At 48.6% G+C, this 13945-nt stretch overlaps 1 protein-coding gene across 17 annotated transcripts in view; it reads left to right on the forward strand.

The window, feature by feature from the left end:
• TNS3 (tensin 3) overlaps positions 1-13945 on the forward strand; it is a 308545-nt gene that overhangs the window by 133034 nt on the left and 161566 nt on the right. For 15 of the 17 annotated variants that reach the window (XM_054559218.2, XM_054559216.2, XM_054559228.2 and 12 more), the window contains 4 exons: positions 6936-6988; positions 9326-9497; positions 11649-11699; positions 13564-13686. In XM_054559218.2, coding sequence (XP_054415193.1) covers positions 6936-6988; positions 9326-9497; positions 11649-11699; positions 13564-13686 — 399 coding nt within the window. The remainder of the gene's footprint in view (positions 1-6935; positions 6989-9325; positions 9498-11648; positions 11700-13563; positions 13687-13945) is intronic. The other 2 variants (XM_063725996.1, XM_054559227.2) reach the window with 1 other exon arrangement.

A 13945-nucleotide genomic window follows, 5' to 3' on the forward strand; every position in this document is an offset into this window, starting at 1 on the left:
TTCTATGAACAGCCTCACAAGGGAGACATCATTATCCCACTCCACAGATGGGGTCACTGAGGCTCATGAGTGCCCTGGCCCAAGATTCTGTAGCTGGCAGGTGGTGTGGGACTCACACCCAGGTCTGTCTGATGCCAGATTTCATTACTATACTGTGAGGTTTTGGAAACTTTTGATTTGTTCAAACAAGCAGTCGAAGGACATAGGTTAAAAAAGAACCAAATTCTGGCTGGGCACGGTGGCTCACGCCTGTAATCCCAGCATTGGAAGCCGAGGTGGGTGGATTGCCTGAGGTCAGGAGTTCGAGAGCAGCCTGGCCAACATGGTGAAACCCTGTCTCTACTAAAAATACAAAAATTAGCCAGGTGTGATGGTGGGTGCTTATAATCCTAGCTACTAGGGAGGCTGAAGCAGGACAATCGCTTGAACCCAGGAGGCGGAGGTTGCAGTGAGCTGAGATTGTGCCACTCCATTCCAGCCTGGGTGGCAGAGTGAGACTCTGTCTCAAAAAAAAAAAAAAAAATCAAATCCCCACCAGAGTTGGGCTCTCATTGATTACAAGCTTGTCTCAAAATTAACCTTCTTGTCAGGTGGGGGCTCCCAGATCCTCACCTGTGGAGACAAACATCAAACCAACTGGAATCCCACCCCTCCTGGGGAGGATCCCATGTCTCCCTGGGACGTCGTGGACTTCAAGGAAGCTTTGTTGCAGAGGGAATGGGGCCTGTGTCTTTCACTCTTCCCTCCTCCCTGTGCTCCCCCTCTGCATGCCCCACATGGGTGAGTGCAGAGGAGGCTGCTGGCTTTCTGGTGAGTGTGCTTACTCCTGCCTGGGTGGTGGCCATGGTGTTGATGTGACAGCCAAGGGAGCAGCTCCAGGGATGGCTGCTCTGGAAATGTGCTTTGGCAGTGGCCTTGGGGAATCTCCAGTGGCCCTTTCAGTCCCAGCAGTCCACGGCCTCCCCTCCTTCTGCCAGGGCCCCCGGCCTCCTGCTGTCTTCTCTGCCTTCGTTAGGTGGATTTGCTTGGCTCTTCCCTTGGTCTGCTCCCAGATGTGCAGAAAGACTCTTTGAAGCTCAGGTCTTCCTTCTGATCAGGCCTGTCCTCCTGAGCAAGAAGCCGCAGTTCACAGTGGAAAGCATGGTTCTCATAGAGATACTAGAGCGAGCATCACCACATGTTCTAGAGTTGTCCGCTGGTCTTGGCAAATGGCGCGTGGTGGGGTGGGGCGCTGTGGGATGAGATGAGGCTTTAGGGTGGGGTCTTTAGGGTGAGGCCTAGGGTGTGCTAGGATAGCGCACTGCAGGATGGCGCCCTGCAGGAGGGCACAGCGGGACTGAGAACTGTAGGGTCACTGCAGGACCATGTGTCATAGGGCCACTGTGAAAAGCAGGTTTGCCCTAGTGTGCCATGCGTGGATTGTTAACTCCAAGGTGAGGTCGGGACATGAGCACACAGTCCTGGAAAGAAGAGGGAGATGAGGCCGAGGCGAGTGGAGGACCTTTCCTAAGGCTGCAGGTGCCAAGCGGTGGACGCTTAACTTGGACCCGGACTGCCTGATGTGGAGCCTGTGTGCTTTGCCATAAGGCTAGGCTCTTTCTCCCAAAAGAGGTGTTTTTGCCTTCCTGCCGCTTAGTCTGCTCTCACCCACTGCGTGTGACACACTAGGAAGTGCTCTGTCCTGGGCAACAGAGCGAGACTCCATCTCAAAACAAACAAACAAACATATATGGAACCAGAATGACCCTCCAGGCAGTGCATCTAATTCTTTATCTGAGGAATGCCTCTCCTCACTTTTCACTCACTGACTCAGGGAGTCCAGGGCTGGGATGACCTCCAAGTGTTTGATTCACAGCTGTCATTTTACCAGAAGAGAAAGGAAGTTTAGTGACCTCATTGAGCCCATGGGGCCAGTTTGTCACATGGCCAGGATGAGCTCCGGGACCTGTAGAAGCAAAATGCTTCTAAAGAACAGTCTGGCCGGGCACGGAAGCTCACGCCTGTGATCCCAGCACTCTGGAAGACTGAGGCCAGTGGATTGCTTGAGCGTCAGAGCAGCCTGGACAACATGGCCAGACCCCCATCTCTACAAAAAAAATACAAAAATTAGCCGTATTTGGTGATACATGCATGTAGTCCCAGCTACTTGGGAGGATGAGGTGGGAGGATCACCTGAGCCCTAGAAGTCACTGAGAGGCTGCAGTCAGCCGTGATCACGCCACTGCACTCCAGCCTGGGCGACAGTGAGAGCTTGACTCAAAAAAAAAAAAAAAAAAAAAAAGACAAAAAAAAAAAGCAGCCTGGAACAGGGCGGTCTTTGCAGGCTTACCTTTTGCAGGTTTAACCTTAACCACAGATTCTACCGGGGCCTCCCTTTTCCCTTTCTCTTATTTGGGTGTTGAAGGCTGTGGTAAGAGCATGCCAACAGGGACACAGGTGAGGGAGGCATGGGCTGGGCAGAGGCTGGGTGGGAGGCTTGGCTGTCTGGGTTTTTTCACCCTGGAAAACAAGAGAACAAAAGAAGCAACTTGTGTTTCTATCTCATGGGAACTCTGATCACGAAGGGCTTGGATTTGATCACCATCGGCGCTAGGGTCCAGAAGGAAACCACAGCTCGGGAAGGCTTCTGAGGACATGAGCGGGCAGCTCTCTTATCAAAACACCTAGAGAGTGGAACCCTGTCTCTACTAAAAATACAAAAAAATTAGCTGGGCGTGGTAGCAGGCACCTGTAGTCCCAGCTACTTGGGAGGCTGAGGCAGGAGAATGGCAGGAACCTGGGAGGTGGAGCTTGCAGTGAGCTGAGATCATGCCACTGCGCTCCAGCCTGGGCGACAGTAAGACTCTGTCTCAAAAAAAAAAATAAATAAATAAAAACAAACAAAAAAAACACCTAGAGAGAGTGAGTTTGCAACACAGATTTGCAGGACTGGTGCCTACAAGTAGAGAGAGTTTTTTAAACCTCGTGTGAGGTTAGGATTTCGGGTTTCTCAGGAGCCAGGTTTAATAAACCTATAGCAAGTTAGTTTCTCAGTCATCCTACAGTCATGAAATGCATTATTGTGCACACACAGGGTTTAGATTTGTGCAACCCAAGTGTAGGTGTATTGTTTACTTTCAAATAAAGACTCAAAGGGACGTCGTATCCCTGAGTCTCCTCTTGACAAGCACAGTATTTTGGAAACTCTTGGCAGTAGTTTCAGTTCAGTATGGGGCTTGGTTCTCATTTTAGTCCAAGTCAAAGCAGCTGAGGGGGTTCTACCCCAGTGTGTCAGGGGGACCTGTCATAGGCATGTCCTCTACTTGGTTCCAGATTTAACCCCTGAATGATTCAGGGGGATTTTAGTGCACATCAGATCTCAGATGCTGACTTGGAAGTGATGGAAGGGCCATAGTTTCTCTCCCCTTTTTGGCACAGGGCTAGAACAGCTCCCCCAAGCAAGAGTCTTTTATCCTCACTGATGTTCATGTGATTCAGGGGCAGCCTGTGCAGGAGAGGGTGTGGACCACCCGAAAGCCAGGAGATGGAAGGAGAACAGAGTTTTGGCGCCAGAAGGTGCTACTGCAGCTTAACTGTGGGATTCCAACACGCCCGCCCACCAAATCCTCGTTTCCTCATCACCATCCCTATGTTACCAACCTGTAACATGTAACATAGGGATGGTGATGTCTGCTTACTGGGGTTTCTGCTGGGCTCCGTGCAATGCTCTTCAGAGTTGTGCTATGGAAGCTGCTGAGCACCACATGCCTTGGAGGTGGCCAGGCCTGGGTTTGCACATCTGGAGGCATGAGGTGGACAGATGCGGGTCTGGGGCTGGGGATTCGAGTGGGTGTTGAACTCTCTGTGTTCTTGGAGGGTGGCCCTGAGATGTGCTGGGTCTCGCCTCGATTTTAAGTGGATGTAGACTTACATAGAAAATTGGGTATGTTGGGGGACGGGCTGAGTTTCTCCTTCCTGCCTCTCTTCCCAATACAGAGGTTAAGGAAGGAGTGTCTCTGGGCAATGCTGGGACACTTTACAGGAACCCTGCATTTCTGAACACTTCATGTAAGCAAGTTTGTGCAGTTCAACACTTTTTCTGACTTTTCACCAGCTCAGGTGCTGGGGCCTCCCTGTGGTGATAGCACAGATTACAGTTTCCTCCATTGGTTTTGACCTTAGAAATTATGTAACTATTGAGTTAAAAGGTTTTTTTTGTTTCTTTTTTTGGCAGTGGTTGCAATTTGTATGGTTTCCGGGTTTGAACACTGGAGTTACTGTATCAAGGCATATAATGCTGAATTGGATTCAGAGATTATTGGATTGAGAAGATCCCGTGGGTCTGTCTGACCTGCCCTTCTCACTCTGCAGCTGAGGAAATGGGCCCTGGGTTCCGTCAGGGACAGCAGAGTCCTCATGCCTTCTGGGACCCTTCCCTCCTTCCCTCCTGCCGTCAGGGCCCTGCCTGAGGGACAGTGACACTCTTACCCCATCACGTTGGTGCCGGCAGTGAGCAGTCACGTATTTGTGTGGTTGTCATCTTGGAATGATGTGCCACGTGAGAGTTAAATAGCTTTGCCCAATGAGTTATATAATGCTGTTTATATGTTAAGTTGCATGCCAGTCTTGCACGGTCAAATGATAAGCGTGACATAGGGTCTGAAGCGACAGCCCACTTGTAGGAACTGGGCCAGTGTACTCCAGCATGACATTGCAATGGGAGTCACTGTATTTTGGATGTGTGGTCTGGTCAAGATGTGGGACACATATAGTCAGATCCTGGTGGGTTCATGTAAGACCCAGGACCATGGTCGGTCAAACTCCTTGCTGTTCTCCCCTGAGATGTTGGCTTATTGAATACTTTTTGAAGTAAATGGGACCCTGGTTAAGCTGAATTTCCCCATGATGGGATTGGTTCTATTAGGATTGCATCTGAGCTGCTTGAATTTGAGTCTTACATGTACAGGTTGTATGAATTAACCTAAACGGGCTTTTGATGTATCATTTCCTTACCTTTTTGGAGACTTCATTTTAGTGCATTCAGTTTGCTTCTGGGATCGTATTCTAAATACTTTTTTTTTGTTTATTTGTTTGGGACAGAGTCTTGCTCTGTTGCCCAGGCTAGAGTGCGGTGGCACGATCTCGGCTCACTGCAACCTCCTCCTCCCAGGTTCAAGTGATTCTTGTGCCTCAGCCTCCTGAGTAGCTGGGATTACAGGTGTGCGCCACCACACAGGCTAATTTTTGTATTTTGAGTAGAGACGTGGTTTCACCATGTTGGCCAGGATGGTCTTGAACTCCTGGCTTCAAGTGATCTGCCCACCTCGGCCTCTCAAAGTGCTGGGATTACAGGTGTGAGCCACTGTGCCCGGCCGTATTCTAAATACTTTTTATACACACTGACAAGTTGTCCTCTGAAATCTTGCATCTGTTTATATTTCACCAAAACTTTAAAAAATGTTTTCAAGATTTTTATTTTTCTGCTCTACTAGGCAAAAGAGTAGTCTCCTGTTTTGTAGCTGTCTACTCTGGGCTGTGAAAGGCTTTGGGTTAGGGCTTTGAGAAGATCAGAGGAACATGTTTAGAGCCTCCTGCAGCTTTGTGGGCACAGGGGATGAGCAGGGGGTGCAGCTCAGAAGTCGGGGTGGGCGGGGTCTGGAGACCACGGGACTTCACTTGACCAGGTCTGCCCAGCACGGGCAGTGGCCATGCGGTGCCAGGCTGGGTTCCAAGCCATTGACAGAATTACCTCAGTGAATCCCTGGACAGCTCCTTGAGACTGGCCCTGTCTGTTACTATTCTCACTTCAAAAGGCAGGAGACAAAGAAGTGGAGTGGCCAAGGGGCTTGCCCAGGAAAAGCAATGAGGAGGTGGACCCAGGGCTGAGCTCGCCAGCACCTTGGTGTAGAACTCAAGAGCACACCCCTAGATCCTGCCCCTGTCTTGGGAGGCTGAGATGATGATCTCTGCGGTTTTGGAATTGGCGCTAGGCTTTGCATTGCTATGATTTCAGGAAAACATCTGTATTGTTGGTCTCCGAAATATACATAGAATTTGTTTTCTGTTCATTTCTTGCCAAAGGAGTCCAGGTGAGCTGCACCTGCCTGAGTGGGATCCCAGGTGTGATCGGGGGTGTTGTTACCTCTGATGGTGGTGTCTGTGGGCCTGCTTTGATCGGGGAGCAGGAGGAGTGCTGGAGGCTCTGTGTCCCCCCAACTTGGGGGTGTCTGGGCTCATGTGTGCAGCATTACCTGGCTTGGGCCAGAAAGAGACTTCGAGGGAACCCTGTAGGGGGTGCCTGGGTTTCCCCATTCACCTCTGCCATCTGACAAGATCGCTTTCCTCTTTGAGCCCCAATTTCCTCACTTCTGAAATATTGGAGAGCCTTCTTACTCATACAGTTGCTGGGCATTTTTCCTGAAATAGTAGATCTCTGTCACCGTAGTATATAACAACCCTTACACACAAGGAAGGGTTATATAACTGTAAAGTAATTATAACCCGAGTCTTTTCTCTCTGTTGAATAGGCTCTTTAAAAAAGAGTAGGTATGATTGACAATTCCTGAAAGTCACTCATTAATTGGTTCTTTCAAGTAAATAATAGCAGCCATGATAGTCATAGCGCTGGTGTCATCTGGCACCTCCCGTGTTGGAGGGCAGGGCACTGTTTGCAGGCCAAGCGATGCCTACCTTGCCCTGACTGGAGGGTGGCCTCACTGGCTCCTGTGGAAGCCCGTCCTGATGCTGGTTAGTGGCATTGCGTCCTCTGGTGAGCTGAAGCACCCAACATGGTGTAGACCCTTCTGAGGTGATAAGGTGGGCTAGCAGTTATGATTGACTTGCAGTTTATGATTAAACTATGGGACAGCTGTCATTGTTCCCTCTCAGTGGTGTCTGTATCATGTAGACTGGCAGGAAAGGAAACTTCAGAATGACCCTTGTTTTGTTATTTGCAGGCTCCAGGGAGTTCCACGCTGTCCAGTTCTGTCTGCCGTGATAAACCTCTGTGGTGAGTGTCTGTGTGGGTCATGCATTCCTGTGTCTCTGGCTGTAGGTCAGCTCTCCACAGAGGAAACTTGGGCATGGCATCATTTTATTCTGTAGAAATCATAATTTCTGTTTTGGTTGTAAACATTGCCAATCAAAGGTGATACAGGCCAGGTGTTCTATCCGTTTCTAAATGCTGTGTCAGGGTCAGAAGCCCAGCTGGTGGAAACACCTGTGATTGTCTTTGAATAAATAATTGCACTGCTGAGGCCTGATTGTGCAAGTGTCACTTTCGGGGGAGACTCCAGGGTGTGCTGGCAAGAGCCCCTTTAGAGCAGATGATGGGGGCCCTGAGCCAGCATATTCTGGAGAGGCACTCACTGTGGATCCTCATGACCGTAGGAAGCGCTTCATTTCTGTTCTAACAGTGTTCAATTTGACTTGGAATTAAATCCATGTCTGATAAATAAGGTAGAGAAAACAAAATCCTTGGGAATTGTTTGGATGCTGATTTGAACAAATCAACCTTAAAAAATAAATGTATGGGTCGGGTGCAGTAGCTCATGCTTGTAATCCCAGCACTTTGGGAGGCTGAGGTGGGGAGACCATAAGGTCAGGAGATCGAGACCATCCTGGCCAACATAGTGAAAACCCATCTCTACTAAAAATACAAAATTAGCTGGGTGTGGTAGCGCATGCCTGTAATCCCACCTATTCGGGAGGCTGAGGCAGGAGAATCTCTTTAACCCGGGAGGCAGAGATTGCAGTAAGCCGAGATTGCGCCACTGCATTCCAGCCTGGTGACAGAGTGAGACTCTGTCTCGAAAAAATAAAAATAAATAAAAATAAAAATAAATGTATGGTATTGGATGTTTGATGTTATTATTTCTTTTCGAGGTGTGATAATGGCATTGTAGACATTTTAATCAAAAAGTGCCCTTATCTTTTAGAAATCAATACTGCAAGATTTATAAATGAAATTACATAGTATTTGGGATTGCTTTAAAGCAATCAAAGTGGTGGAGGAGATTGCTGGGGGTATTGATGGACAAAGATTAGCTGTGTGTTGGTAATTTTGAAGTTAGGTGATGTGGGTACATGGAGGTTTGCAAAACCATTTTATATGGTTTTGAATTTTTCTAAAATTAAGAGAAAGAGAGGAACACATAGGAGTAGTAAAAATGAAAACCCCAAAGCTGGTGGCAGCACTTTGGAGGGACTTAAGGACACGTCCTGTGGACCCATGCCTCTGGCTTTACCTCATGGGGGCACCGATTGGGTTTGACCCCATCCCCTCTCCCTGGAACCTTTTCCACCTCCTCCTGGATACCACCCTCAGCCCTAATGTTAGGAGCCCTCCTGGGAGGGGCTCAGGCCTCCCTGGGGCCCACAGGGCTGGTGGAGAATCTGTGGTCTGTGGGAGGCCCTTGTCTCCAGTCACATTGGGTGCCTGGCTCCCACACTGCCATTCCTGCCCACGTCCTCAGCCTGCTGGCCATGACATGACCATTTCTACCCTCTTCCCTATTCCCTCCTCCACAGTCTTCATCTCACACTTGGGGACCTGCCCTGGCCACCTGGGCCCCTGGCTGGGTGGCCAGCCCCAGCTAACCACAGGCATCCACCTGGCCTGTGGTTAGCTGGGTGGGGTCCCAGCGGGGCCCCATGGAGCTCTTAGCCTTCTGATAGGAGTCTGCTGAGTTGCTGCTCGGTAGATGAAAGGCCGCTTTGATTATGCCCCAGCTGGTCCCCTCTCCACGTGAGGTCCTGCCTCCTTCTTGGGCCTCCAGGGTCCTCCACGACCATAGCTGGCCACCTCACCAGCCTCATCCTTGGCCACACCTGCCCCAGGATGCCACATACGGACACGAGGAGCTGCTTGCTGATGTTTGGCTTCTGCTCACACCATCTCCGCTTTCTCCCGGCCCCCTCCCGGTGCCCCCTCGTGCCGACCTTGATACCTCGGAGCGGGGTTGAGGCTCCCACTCCAGGAGTCCCACCTGGAACCCTGTTCCTGCTCCCAGTGAAACCACAAAAAGTCCTTCCCGCCTTCGTGCTTTTGCATCTGAGCCCATGTGTCACTGCTCTGAGTTGCTTTCTCTTTGTGCGTTCCCTGGCTGCAGCTTGCGGTACCCTGTCATGCCCTGCTAGGAAAATTCAATCTTGTGCCTTTCCCCACACTGCCCGCCGTTATGGGAACACAGCGCAGAGGCTGCCCACACTGTAAATTCCCGTAGCTGGCCGCCCAGGTGCTGGTGTGAACACCCAGGGGATGAGTGTCCGTCGTCTTCACCTTTTTCCTAGGGGATGTCTGTTGTCTCCTTACCCTGTTTCTGATCTGCCCACTGCTCTCTCGCAGGCCCGTCATCCTGAGTCCCACCATGGAGGAGGGCCATGGGCTGGACCTCACTTACATCACGGAGCGCATCATCGCCGTGTCCTTCCCCGCCGGCTGCTCCGAGGAATCCTACCTGCACAACCTGCAGGAGGTCACGCGCATGCTCAAGTCCAAGCATGGGGACAACTACCTGGTGAGCGGTGGGCAGCTCCGGGAGCCTTTGGGCAGGCTCTGCAACAGGCACTGTGTAGGGACGGGCACTCACAGAACACTGGTTTACACATGAGGGAGAAGCTCAAGGGCCTGGGCTCATACAGCTGTCCGTGTCACCCTCGTCCTCTGTCTCTCTGCTGCCACGCCTGGGAAGGAGCCTTATGTGTCTCTGTAGGTAGCTTTCAGGGACACACGACTGCTGACCGCAGGGATGGCTGTTGCCTCGTCCCGCACTCATCAGTGAGGCTGGCTCCCCAGTGCCTTGGGACATGTCCCCGGCCAGCCACCCCTGCGCTCCCATGCTGCATCCCTGGTATCAAAAGACAAACTTGTGACTCTCCTCCTGAGCCAGAAATTAGGAAGACAAATTAGGTGGGCACCCAAGAAACCAGGGGCTGCCCTGGAGACAAGGAGACAGCTTGATTTTCAAAACACATGTGTCGAGTTGATGGTGGAGCCACATTTGAGGAATAATACAGAACAGCCTCTCACCATCTCTCACTCTCTGATTGGCCCCTTGTTTTCTGTTCCCGTGGTTGGTAGCCCAGGTGGAGGCTGACTTCCTTCTGTTGTCAACAGTCACTAATGGGATTTAATGACAGCTCCCTGGCACCCTCTCTGTACCTGCCTTCTTATCTCTAGTAAGGAGGCCTCCTTATCTGTGGTAAAGCTAATCTGCCCCGCAAGCCTACAAGGTGGTCATTGTCTTCCTTGTTGGTCTGCTCCAATGACTGGGGCACCAGTGGCTGGGAGAGGTGGACCCAAGTGGCAGAGTAGGATGTGGCCTCCGTCTGATGCCAGAGCAGCCCTGGCCCAGGTGCTTCCTGTGTCCTGACCCCTCTCCAATCCTTGATTCACTCAGGCTCCTGCCTCTTTCTCGTCTTGAAGCCCATCTTGTCTGTGACCTGGCAGTGGACAGGAAGTGGTGGCCAAGCCCCATCTGATGGTGGTGCCTCTCACCAGGGGCCCTCTCCTCCCCAGGGCTTCCTCCTTCATCACTGAGGCAGTGTGCTCTGCAGGACCACGGCTCCTTCCTTTGGAAGCCACTCCCAGGCTGGTCAGCACATCCTGAGTCTCCTCTCTGGCCATCCTTCCCCTCTTCCCCAGTCCACCTTCCCCAAAGAGACCATGCAGAGGGCCTGGAGCCCTGGCCAGCACCTGTCTGTGGGGCCTTGTCAGGGCCAGAGCTCTCCCTGCAAAATGGCTATGGCAGGGATCTTTTTCTTGTGCAGGGTTAGAAATGAACTGTGGGTCTCAAAGCAGCGCCCCCCCTTGTCATAAACAGGGCTTGCTGGGTGACCAGGACAAGCCCCCACCCTCCACTTTCCTCACATCTCTGACTCTGAAGTGAGAGGGACGTTTAGTTAATTTTTAAGGCTCCTTGCTGCTGGAACATTATTGTTATTATTTTTTTCATTTTGAACTACTTGAGTATTTAGCAAGGTTCCACAAATGGCTGTGATTTTTTCAGTGAACTTAGGCCATGGCTCTTGGCTGGGCATGAACTCAGCCGTTTCCAGGCCTGGGACCACCAGGCCATAGAGGAGGGACTGCGTTCCCCACCATGTGCCACCTCTCTATTGGGTCAGTTTGTGTTGTCAGGAGCAAGACCATGGAATTTATTTTGTATATATATGTATATATATTTTATATTATATATTTTATATGTGTGTGTGTATATATGTGTATATATATATATCCTGTATGTTGGGATATTTTGTAGCCATGAGAATTAAAAAAAAAATAGTAACACGGTAAATTGCCTGGTTTAATACTAGTTAACGAAGTAGAATATAGACTTTACGTGTAAGGGTTCTGTATGCCATCCTTATCTTATTTATTTTATTTGTTTTTTATTCTGTGACCACACACGTCTATATTTTTCAATCTTTTCTGATCCTCAGTACCTGGAAGGGAAACATCATGTAAAAATGCAGTGTGTTTTCTCCTTTCATCTCTGATGTCAAGGATTTGTCTAAAAGCTTTTTTTCCCCCTGATTTGTGAGTGTGAAGATTTTAGATATTTTTTTAAAAAATTAGTATTAATTAAAATTAAATAAAAATTAAGGTATTAATTTTTTAAAATATTAAAATCTATTTTACGCAAGACATTTTTTTCTCTCTTTTATAGGTATTGAATCTTTCAGAAAAGAGATATGACCTTACGAAGCTTAACCCAAAGGTATGGAGTTCGTCCCTTTATAGTCTGCATTTTTGTAAAATGTAAACAATGCTTATTTTGTGCAAAAATAATTTGCTACTAGTCTTGGTGGAATGTGACTTGATAAGGAGTATTAGGAATTGTTCACATCAATTGTTTTAATTACTTTTTTTTTTCAGTTTGAAATAGTTAGAGATTCATAGGAAGTTGTGAAAATAATACAGAGATCTCCTGTACTTCTCACCCAGTCTTTCCAGTGGGAGAATCTTACAACACTAATAGTAAAATATCTAGGTCAGGAAGTTGGCATTGGTATAGTCCATGGACCTCACTCACATTTCCCTGGTTTTGCGTACATGTGTGTTTCTCGGCATCGTGTGTATAGATGATAAATACTACATATATATGTATAGAACAAATCTATACACGTGATGCTTCCTCCTCCCGCCTCCTGGGATCTTTCATATATACTGCATATATATATGCATGGAACAAATCTATAACAAATGTATGTATAGAACAAATCTAAACTGCATCATGTGTATAGATTTGTTAAGCCACCACAAACAAGAGACAAAACATTTCCATCAGCATGGGGCTCTCTTCTCCTAGTATCTCTTTATGGTCATAGTAATCCACTCCTTTCATGATAATTTTCATTTTTAAAAAAAATTTTTAAAATTTTTTCAAATTTTACTTTAAGTTCTGGGATACAGGTGCAGAACGTGCAGGTTTGTTATATAGATATACGTGTGTCATGGTGATTTGCTGCACCTATCAACCTGTCATCTAGGTTTTAAGCTCCTCACGCATTAGGTATTTGTCCTAATGCTCTCATTCCCCTTGCCCCTCACCCTTCATGATCATTTTCAATAGCAAAGTTTGGGATAATTTTAAGACTCAGTCAACATAAGTTGTGGTAATATATGTATGTATATTCTATATGTTGAAATATTTTGCAGCCATTAGAGTAACAAAGCGGAAACATGATAAGTTGCCTATTTTAATACTAGTTATCAATAGTAGAGTATAGAATTTATGTATAATAGTATCTCTATGATGCTAAATGTATATAGAAAAGAGACTAAGGGATTCATGAAAACATTGCGGTGGTTATCTTTGAGTGGTGGCAGCGGTAGTGACTTTTCCTACTTCCTGGCAGTTTTCTGAAATTTCCAACAATCTTACACTATTTCTACGACTTTCTTCGTAAGATAGAGCCCCTTGTCCTCACCCTACTGACAAAAGGAAATCAAAGGAAAAGCAACACCCCCGTGTGGCCACTGTGGGCCACTGTGGACTTGTGTGTGCCTCAGGACGCTCAGAGCTGCAGTTCTGTACCGAGTCACTGTGTCTTTAGCACATGGTGGTGATTTTCTTTGTCCAAGCACCAAACTTAATCAGGGTTTTGAAGGTGCTTCCTCCTTAAGTCCTGCCTTTCCAGGAGATTGTCTCTGAGGTGTTGTCTGCACAGTGTGTGGGAGATGTCTGGCTGCACTCTCCAAACTGAGATTTTAACCCGAGTGGGGAGATTTTGGCAGCAGCTTGGGCCTAGGACTGCTGTTTGAGATCTCACTGGACTGCGGCCCTCTTCACACAACCTGCACCGTCAGCAACTCAAAGACCTTTCTAGAATTGTCACCCCAGCTGCAGAAGAGCAGATGAGCCCCTAGAGGAAGAGGCATCACGTGGGCAGTGTAATGCTTTATTTTTTCTTCCCAGTGAAGGAAATTGGTCCTCGTGCTCACTGAGTTTTAGGAAAGGGTCACCCAGCATGTTCTTTACTCCCAAATGAAATGTATTGATGATGAAAGAAGTCATTGTGAGATGGCCTCAGAAGGTTTCAGGAGATGGAAACTGAGGAAGCTCCCCTCTCTTGTTGCAGATCATGGATGTGGGCTGGCCGGAGCTCCACGCACCGCCCCTGGATAAGATGTGTACCATATGCAAGGCGCAGGAGTCCTGGCTGAACAGCAACCCCCAGCATGTGGTCGTCATTCACTGCAGGGTGAGCGCGCCCCCTCTCACACTGGGGGGTCTGGCTAGGCTTCAGCCTTTGGAGTTGAGATGGAGACCAATGCTGCATCTGAGCACATTTCCGCTTTGAGCTGGTGTGATGCGCTCCTTATGGGTTTGTCTTTAGGTTTTCCTACTTGCTCTTACAGAAGGAAACAAAGAGTTATCACACCTCCCCAAGTTTGGCCTTAGAATTTACAGGATTGTGGTCCCTGAATGTGTAGCTGGACATTTGAAACTATTGACCCCAA

This window comes from Pongo abelii, chromosome 6, assembly GCF_028885655.2.
Source record: "Pongo abelii isolate AG06213 chromosome 6, NHGRI_mPonAbe1-v2.0_pri, whole genome shotgun sequence".
Taxonomy (NCBI): domain Eukaryota; kingdom Metazoa; phylum Chordata; class Mammalia; order Primates; family Hominidae; genus Pongo; species Pongo abelii.